This window comes from Neltuma alba, unplaced genomic scaffold, assembly GCF_004799145.2.
Source record: "Neltuma alba isolate B1F8T4 unplaced genomic scaffold, ASM479914v2 tig00011615_pilon, whole genome shotgun sequence".
NCBI lineage: Eukaryota > Viridiplantae > Streptophyta > Magnoliopsida > Fabales > Fabaceae > Neltuma > Neltuma alba.
The window spans coordinates 67,396-77,027 of NW_021636266.1; the positions used below are offsets into that span (position 1 = coordinate 67,396).

At 34.0% G+C, this 9,632-nt stretch overlaps 1 protein-coding gene across 2 annotated transcripts; it reads right to left on the minus strand.

Moving 5' to 3' along the window:
- Positions 1-227: 227 nt before the first annotated feature.
- On the minus strand, positions 228-3,978 carry LOC114715842 (uncharacterized). 2 transcript variants are annotated; one of them, XM_028900742.1, is made up of 4 exons: positions 3,911-3,978; positions 3,514-3,719; positions 2,240-2,370; positions 228-1,485 (listed from the first exon to the last, which is right to left on the minus strand). In XM_028900742.1, exons 2-4 carry the CDS (start codon positions 3,634-3,636, stop codon positions 687-689), a joined length of 1,053 nt encoding a protein of 350 aa, XP_028756575.1. In that variant the 5' UTR covers positions 3,637-3,719; positions 3,911-3,978; the 3' UTR covers positions 228-686. The 2 variants fall into 2 exon arrangements, with proteins under 2 accessions (XP_028756575.1, XP_028756574.1); XM_028900741.1 differs by having other exon boundaries at positions 3,514-3,954.
- Between the last annotated feature and the right edge of the window lie 5,654 nt (positions 3,979-9,632).

The window sequence follows — 9,632 nt, forward strand, 5'->3', positions numbered from 1 at the left end:
GAGAAGCAGAAATACCATTTTAAACTTCGGCATTTGAAGATAGTAAATAATGTACTAGATAAAGCTAACATTTTTCACACTTGATCAACCTACTTTTATTTTTTATTAAAAATACCCCACTAGATCTCATTCAAACCTGAATTCATTGTTCACAAATAACCATGATCAATGCCGGTGGAATAATTAGTCGGATTCACCAAATAGGCCGCGCGCACGCACCCCCACACTCACACAAATATCAAAATGTTACAGCTCAATTATCATAATGTGCAATGCTTACATAAAAGGTCTCCTAAAGAAAAATAAAAATAAAAACCTTAATACATACAGAACAATTCAACAAGAATGCCGCGATAAGAGAAGTATGACCTGGAGAATACGAAACTCTTCAACCCGTAAATGAACTCTTAACCCAAGGTGAAGCTACCATTATGCTATTTTACACTTGATACAAAACAGTAAAGAGTCCTTCATTTGCCAAGTTTTCCCAGCAGCAGCCTCGGCAGCATCACTTTATGGGAGGTCATTGGCACCTTGTTCTTCCGCGCCTGAAATAAATATCCTAACTGTGTGTTTTTCTCTTTCCTTTATGCTCAGGCTTGGTAGCCCAGAACATTTAATCTGTTAGCTATTAACGTTTGTGGTGTCAAAAAATAGATTGCATACAAGGATGGAAATGAGTTGTCCTAGTCACGGGCAGCTTTGTTCCTGCGCCCGGATATTGGGATAGGCAAGCCATTGAAAATGGGACTAGCAATGGCTGCACTTGAGAGAGCTTGCAAGTCTGGTTTCAAAGTCCATCTTCCAGTTGGCCAGACTGTGCCTGAGTTACTCTTTTCCTGATCTTTGAGGCTTGATGCACTTAATGATTTACGCACTCCAGAAAGCACATCAGTTATTATAGACTCCCCAAGACCCATTGGAATAGAATCCAACCATCCCGACTCAGTCTCAGGAAACAACACTGCCCGACTGGCTGATTTCGGCCTCGTGGCCAAACTCTTTCCTGCGGAAGAAAAGGCACTGCTTCCACCACTAGTTTCTTGTTTTAAAAGCCTGTCAGGAGTATCAGCACCATTATCAACTTCAGCCTTCTGACGTCTACGGACAGATTTCTCATCAGATTTATCACCTCCCCCATCCTCAATCTCTGCATAATACTGAGTCGCTCTTCCATCCCCATTCAGTAAATCATATTCAAAATTTCTTGACCTGTGATTTTGGTTTGATGGCATCTCTGAAATTGGTGAGGCTTTGGGGAGCCAGTCATCTCTAAGCTCATCTCCACTAGCAGATCTATAAACTGCCAATTCCGTTTCTTCATTTCGACCCTTTGGATTTGAAGATTCAAGTCCATAGTATGCCTGTAGAGAAGCCATAGCTGAAGCAGTCCTCTGTCGGGGTGCTTTCAGCCTTAAGGACTGGAAAGGTTCCTGTGTGCTAGATTGACCTGAATGAGGACGTCTCTTTTCAGGACTGTAACGTCTGCAATAAAATTTCAGCAAAATTTTCACAAAAAGAGAAAAACAAAATCAGTAAAATGAATTTCCAAGGTTCAGAATAGATTTCAGTACAGTGAGTTGATAATTGATTTTATGCTATCTTAAACTAAAAAGGACATAGCTATCTGATGAACCATTCCATTACCATAAGCAAAATTCAAGAAGAAAATGAATTTTTCCTCGTCCTAGAATATGGAAAGCAAATAGCAAATCGTAAATAAAATTTGTAGAAGCGTATCAAATTACACCTAGAGCAATGTAATATTGTTCAGGATGCCGGTAGGCAAAGAACAAACTTGTGGAAAGCCATAGTAAAATTCTTTTATAGTTCCTGAGATCAGTACACCACCACAGAAAACATGATGGCCCACCATTTTTTCTACCCTACATTAAGCATTTTAGCACCCAGTGTTGATATTGATTACAATCCAAAATACAAAGAAAATCTGGCTGGTGAAATGCCAACACGATCCCTGAACTGTAAAAATACAAATTAATTTTTAAACTTCTTTGTAAAAGTTAAATAAAAAGTGAGAAAGATGAATTTGCCTCACAAGTTCTCAAAGGAGTAGATTACGATGAATGGATACTAAACTAGAGCTAAATTGAAAAATAAGGATAGAATGATTTCTTACAAAACCAATAACCATAGTGGGCACTGCCAAAAATTTGGCAACAAAAGATTTTCCACTGCACATCAAAGGAAAAAATGTACGAAATTCAAAGTATATTTGTACCCGGAATTGGCAGATCCATTGGGCGGACTATGAGAGGGTGGGTGCCTTCCTGGTAATGGTATTCGCAGAGTCTTCAGTGCAAACATTTGAAGATCCGTGGCTAGTCCATTCATCCTTTTGACATCAGCCACCTAAATCATTACAAAGAGTTGCCATCAAAAGGAAGATAAATCATTACCTGATTATCAACCTAGAAAGCAACTACACATCTCACTCATTAGATACATCAAATATATTAGGACCGTCTTACCGTTAAAATAATCACGGTAAATCTGATAATAGAGGGAAAAGCAAAGCACCTCACGTACCAATAACATCATCAACATTTATAACTCTAAGAAAAATGCGTGCGCGCATATTCTCCCCAATCAGTGACATTAAGTAATCAAATACACTAGATAATGCATATGTCCATTTAAAAATATATGACCAGTCTAACCCAAACAACACAAGGTGAGTATTCTGAATATTAGTAAAAATAAGATGTTGACATCAGTGAAAGTGTGCAAGTGATTTTCAGACTTCCCACATTAATGTATGAACAGTTCCATCCTATATCTTATCTGAAAGGGAAGCATCACCTATACTTCTGAACTAATGAAGCATAGAAGACTATTTGACAGCTAAAAAGAAGAAAAAAAAAAAATCGCCAGACAGCATATATTCAAGATGAATGGGACTCTGTTCCTCCCATCGTGAAAGCCAGATATAAAAGAGAGGAGGATCAATCTTCATCCCCATTTCCGTTTTCTCCCTCCCACACAACTGATTACAAGTGAAAACCCTTCTTTCCTATTTTCATTTTCCCTTCCACAACCGGTTGCATCCATTACCAAGTATGTCATAGAAGTGGACAACAGCACATCGGGACAAATTATCAGTTGAGTTCTTTTAAAAATTCAAGACCCATGTCGACCTTTTGCTGTCTTTCTCTATCAGCATCATCAAGTACTGGGAGAAAGTGGCGGAATCAGATTGGTTCATCCATCCCAGCTCATTACAAAGGAAACAAACCGCATAACTTCAATTGTTCCACATAATTAGATTAAAAAACAAAGATGTCATTTTTGAATAGTGATATGATATAATAAACACAGAATAATTCTCCTCGCTTTCAGTAAGGCTTTGAACAAATCATTTCACTAATTGCAACCGGTAAAGATTAAAATTCACAAACAACCTCTTCGTGTCAAAGAACAAAGAAAATTAGCTACAAGGGCCTTCAAAAATCGCCAGGAGAATACCGAAAAAGAATACGTAAGACGATTTTGTACCTCGACGCCGTACTTGATGGCCACGCCTGCCAGAGTGTCCAATTTGGAAACCGGGTGCTCAATCCAATTGCGTCCATTACCTCCACAACCACTTCCATTCTGTAAATAATTAGACGGAGACATGTTCGCCAATCGACGACCACCTAAGCCTTCTTTCGCAGAATCCCAATCGCCACTGCCTCTACCGCAGACACCGACACCGAGATCTGCGAGGAGAAACCGGGAATCTCACATGCACAGTCGTGTAAAGGAACCGGTGAGGGAAAGCGAAACGAATTGGCCACAACGCCAGAGAGGGAAAACTTTTCGAATACAGAAATTAGGGCAAAGAAAGATTTGGCTTTCGATATAGAAAACTAGAGTAAAAAGACGAGAGAATGAATCAATGAATGAATACTGTGATATTTTGATGAAGGAGAAGAGAGGCCTTCTTCTATAAAACTTCAACAAGAATTTGACTTTATTCTTATTGTGCCCCCATTCCCTTCAATTATATGCATTGCGTTGGATTCTTCTTGCTCCTGCGCGTTTTCCCTGTGAAGAAACATGTAGCCATAAATTTTATAATATTTGTAATTTGTAAATTTAAAAAAAAAAGCATTGAACGATAAAATTAAGTAAAATTCTATAGATTCAATGTTAATTTATAAATCTGGTAAAAAAAATGTTAATTTATGAATAAATATAAAATATCATTAAATTTTGTAAACAAATATATCATCTTTATAATAATTTAACTACAGGCAGCATTATGATTTATTAAATTAACATGTTGATCATTCAAATACTAATATTATATGAGTTATTTTTCCTAAAATTGTATATCCTTACTCTTATGAAATTTTACCTAATTATCATGGTAGGGCCTATTTAGATCACGATTCACAAGTACTTTTGTATAAATCGAGTCAAAACTTTTTTTATATTTTTTTACCTAATATTTCATAAATTATGATTAAAATTTTTTTTATAAATTTTCCTAAACAAAGCCTTAAACTATAATAGAAGTGATCACCATATGACTGAACCCACCATTTTATTCAATCTGCACGTTGAAAAGAAGAAAATGGGTAAGAATATAATTTCATAATCATTCAAATATCACTAGCATTAGGTTAATTATATGATCTGTTTAGTACTCTTTCAGTTCTTAATATAGAACCTAATCGTTGAGTTGATTTTGATTTTAAATATAAGATCTATTTTTAATATTTATCAATTTTTTCTAAATTACTTATATAGATACTCCTTCAATCATAATCAAGTAGAAGAGGAAAGAAAGATAGTAAGAAAGATAATTATGATGTTTTAGAAAAAACATGTCATATTTTTTATAATTAACTAACTAACCTAACTTTTTTAATCTAATCAAATTAGTTAAATAGATTTTATATTAAAGAGTGAAAGAGTATTAATTAACAAATTATAGTACCAACTAAGGAAATGGTTTAAAAATGGGGGATTTGGGGAGAAAAGTCAAATGAGTTGGGCAGACACATTGAGGAGTGTGAGGATTCTTTCTACGGACAGGATTCGGCTACCAATTATGAGATCATGTGTCTTCTTTCCCCCAGTTTTTTTTTAAACATTTTTTTAAAGCTGGAAAGGGCACGAGTTGGGTCACAGCTTAATTAAACTAAATTAATAAAATATTGGGTTAACGCGGTGAGAGACCACGACTGGGCCACTGCACCGACACACGGCCTAACAAAACTGCGTCCCTCAAATTTAGGGACCCACCGACACCAATCAGTTTGCTGGGCGGAAACAAAACAATGTTTCTTAATTGGAATGACAGGATCACTCTCTAAAAGCAACCTTTTTAATTGTAATTTACTAGTATTACCTTCCCTTCTTAATATAAAACCCTATTTATTTTTATTTTGATTTTAAATATCAGATTTCAATTTATTTTGTCTCTCATATTTATACATTTTTTTCCTATTGTAGTATTTCTAATAATAATAGATCTAGCCAATACACTTGATTAGCAAGAATATTTTAAGAAAGACAACACTTATTTACTACAAATAACTAACTTAACTTATTTTCTTAATCCATTTAAATTAGTCATCCAGTTTTTATATTTAGAATCGGAATTAGTATAATAGAAAGAAAAAATGTAAGTAGAATTTTGCCTCAATTTATATAAAAATATTTATAAATATAGCTTCATGCAAATGCTTGGTTATGATTTTTAAAAAATTAAATTTTTTAAAACAAATGTTTTTGACAGACTATTATTTGGATTATTTTAGATAAATTCATTTAGCAAACAAAAATCAATATGGTGTTTGCAGCGAACCTTGGATTGATTAGTTTGGTCAATGTCCATAACATCTTAAAAACATATGTTAAGCAAAATTGGACTTGATAGAAAATAATAAATACACAATCAGTTTACGAGGAAAAAATGTTTAACTAAAATGAATTTTTACATTAAATCAGTTTAATTTCGCTCAAACATATTAATCTAGTTAACGAAGAGTTAACTCATAATTCACAAAGATATAAACTCAAATCTCACTGTGGATATGGAAAACTTTCCATGCAGGCAATATATAAACATCTCAATAATGAATAGACGGTCTAATAATTGAAAATACGTTTTTTTTTTACCTGATAATTGAAAATATGTTGAAAACAACCACAGAAAATAAAATGCATAAAGCAGGTAAATAAAGGGAATATATAATGTTAAAAATGATTACTTAATATTTATGTTTGAAATAGTAGTATGATTTATTCAGAAAAAATATACCTCTTACGCATACAATTTCGCTGGCCAGACTAGTGTAGTTATTATTAATATACCGAAAACATGACAGCATATATAAAAGTAAGCTAAAATTATCAAGTTTTAGCCAAAAATAAATAAGCTAAAATTTGGATTGTTAAGAGATTAATTAAACGTTATCGGTTTTTTTTTTTTTCCTAGTTTGGTTTGTATGGGTTGCGTCTGGTTTATCTTATACTTTTATTGTACATTTCTTGATTGGTAACAATAAACCATGATTAATAATAGATAAAGTTGCTAAAGTCATGTTAAAATGGGTCAGCCTTTACATTATTATTCTTTATTTAAATTAAAAAATGTTATGGACACTTGAACCTGTTGAGATATATATCCATTCTTCAATTAATAAAAATAATTTGTTTCATATAATTTTTTTATTATATTCAAATATCAGCATAATTGAATTTCAATTTAGCGAAGTCAAATACCATAGGTTGGATTCCTACGGTTAGTATCAATCGATACATGCGCATAAATAGATACACGAGTGACACTCAAAATGTTTTGTTGGTACAGCATCATTCAGGACACAACCGTGGAACTGGCAAAAGAGTGATTCTACATTCTGGATGATTCTGTAATTCCCTTTTTTCTTTTTCATTTTTTTTTAAAAATAACTATATATTGCATGCAGTGACAGAATCCAAATAATCTCTCCCCAGCAGATTGAAGCATCATTCCAAATATTTTTAAATAATAATTTAACAGAGAATTATACCGAGCCTTAATATAAGACCTATTTAACTAATTTGATTTGATTAAAAAAATTAGATAAGTTAGTTAATTATAAAAAATATAACATGTTTTTTTTTAAATACCATAATCATCTTTCTTAATATTCTTTCTTCATCCTTTACTTGATTATGGTTGAGAGAGTATTCATAGTGATAATTTAGGAAAAATTGATAAATATAATAAATAAGCCTTTTATTTGTGATAAAAATCAATTTAACAATTAGGTTTTATATTAAGAATCAGAAGAGTACTCAGTTACAAAATCAATCTTCAGTTCAAACCAACCAGAGTCCCTACATACGTGCAACGTTAATATGCGTTTAAAAAAAATTAGTGATTAAAATAGAGAACAAGAGAAAAATCAGGCAACAAAAGCAGATTTCTCAATATCTCTCAAGATCGATCCAGTATCCAAATTTGTTATAGAGGATCGAAATATTATCCCAGATGGATCTTTTTCAGTAAACAAACTAAACAAATGATCTTGTGTGTGTTCTTCGCTGGATCGGCATGTATGGAGGAGCTTCCTGAAGAAGTGATACTGGAAATCCTTCTACGCATGCCCATCAATTCTCTTGTGTGTCCAAGTCATGGCGTTCAAGAATCTCGAACTCTAATTTCGCCAAGTTGCATTTCCAACTCTCTAATTATTCCCAATACCCCAGTCGAATCCTTCTCACAACTTCTCCTCAATTGAAATCCATTGATATGAACGCATCTCTTCAGGATGATTCTGCCACCATAAACCTCGATTTCCCTCCCCTCGAACCCGACGTCGATGTTCGTATCGTGGGTTCTTGTCGAGGCCTTTTACTTCTTCAGATAGGAAAAAAGCAAGAAAAATGTCTGTTTCTGTGGAATCCTGTGATCACTGGCACTTACAAACAGATCACACTGCCTCCTGAATGCGAATATGTAATTCCGTCTGTCTTTTGTTATAATGAATCTATGGCTGCTGGGTTGTTTGGATAGAAACCAAACTATGATTTCAAAAGTGTTTTTATAGAAAAGTTTGTCTCGTTTTACAAAAAAAAAGTGCTTCTTAGATATTGATCTCTCCTACTACGTTACTAGCAGGTGGCGTGAGTTTTTTGAGGTTCTTTCTCTGAGAACCAATTCCTGGGAAAAAATTGATCTCAAATGCTACTACTCTTATAGAAAATCAGTTCCAAACCTTGGTACATTCTGGAACGGTGCTATTCATTTCATAGCTTATCGTTGTGGGAAATCTTTTCCGGCAGAACTTATTGCGTTTGATATAACAACAAAGGATATAAGAAAAGCACATCTCCCCATCGAACATTCAAACTTTTTGGAAAGTGCAGATCTGTGAGTGCATAATGAAGGTTGCATATTTCTTTGACTGCTGCAATATTTGATGAAATACAAGTATGGGTGATGAGATCTGCAGAATGTTGGACTAAGTTGATCTCCATATCGTGTCGCCCCAAGATCAGTGGCGTTGATCGCCTTCTGCCATTACTGTTCTGCAAAGAAGGCAATGAATATGTTATAATTTGTTGTACAAAAGATGAAGACGAAGGATTATCAAAATGGAATAACAGAGGAGAACTGGCAGAACATCGCCCATTGGGTCCTAATCCACGCAATAGGCCTTCATGTTTCTATAATCACTGGTTGCCTCCATATATAGCATTTTGGAGGCTTGCAATGGCATATACGGAAACTTCACTTCCCCTCCCTTGAGGCTGTACTGCGGGTTTTGATCAGTCCTCTCCCAACTGTTCCCTCCGTTCGCCCCAAGTTTTTCCTCACTTTCTAAATGTTTTTATTCTTATGTTCTTTTTATCATTAGATTCTACATAAAATAAGTGATATTTTAACATCTTATTAATAAAAAGTAGTGCATTTTTAAGTAGGTTGACTTAATTAAAACATTGTTGGCCTAGCAACCTTGTCTCTATGCTCTTCAATATTCACAATATAATGCAGTTCGAGGAACAACAACAATTTTTGTGTGCGCTTCTAATTGCAGGACAGCCTCCATGATCTTCTTCCTCGTGATCTTATGGTGTGAGTCCAATAATTAATGGAACATAAGATGTTTTTTTTTAGGGCTCTATAAATAGTTTTAGGATTTATGGGGCTTCCAATTAAATACAGTATTCTCTTCTTTAATAATTTCCAATTAAAAAAATAAATGACTTAAATTTTTTTCTCTGCACCAAGCCAAGTGACATCTTCTGTACACAGTGGGGCAAACGCCCGAACAAAGAGATTTGATGACCTCAAAAGTAAATTTAACAAAAAGAAAAAGAAAAAAATTGTAAAATAATTTAAATATTATTAGTCTCTTACTTCTAAGACAAATGGTCTCATTTGATTAAAAATGTTAACTCAACATATTTAAATATTCACTTTATACTTAAATGCCAACAAAATATGTTAAATTTTGATTTTTTATTTAAAATTTAAACATGCTTTGTTGGCAATTGTCCAATTACAAGATCAGGTGTTTAGTAGTTATTCCCTTGCGACAACACTCACTGGCATCAACCACAGCATGAAACATATGGGGGGAAATTAACCTGGCCCATTGCCGATTTATTGCGCACCCATTGACCCA

Bases quoted from the DNA above. Each gene is read 5' to 3' on its own strand.
- LOC114715842 (XM_028900742.1), bottom strand. From the start codon at position 3,636: ATGTCTCCGTCTAATTATTTACAGAATGGAAGTGGTTGTGGAGGTAAT. The intron at 2,371-3,513 runs GTACAAAATCGT...GTAATGATTTAG, and splicing joins CCATCAAGTACGGCGTCGAG to GTGGCTGATGTCAAAAGGAT. The intron at 1,486-2,239 runs GTACAAATATAC...ATTTTATTGCAG, and splicing joins AATGGATCTGCCAATTCCGG to ACGTTACAGTCCTGAAAAGA.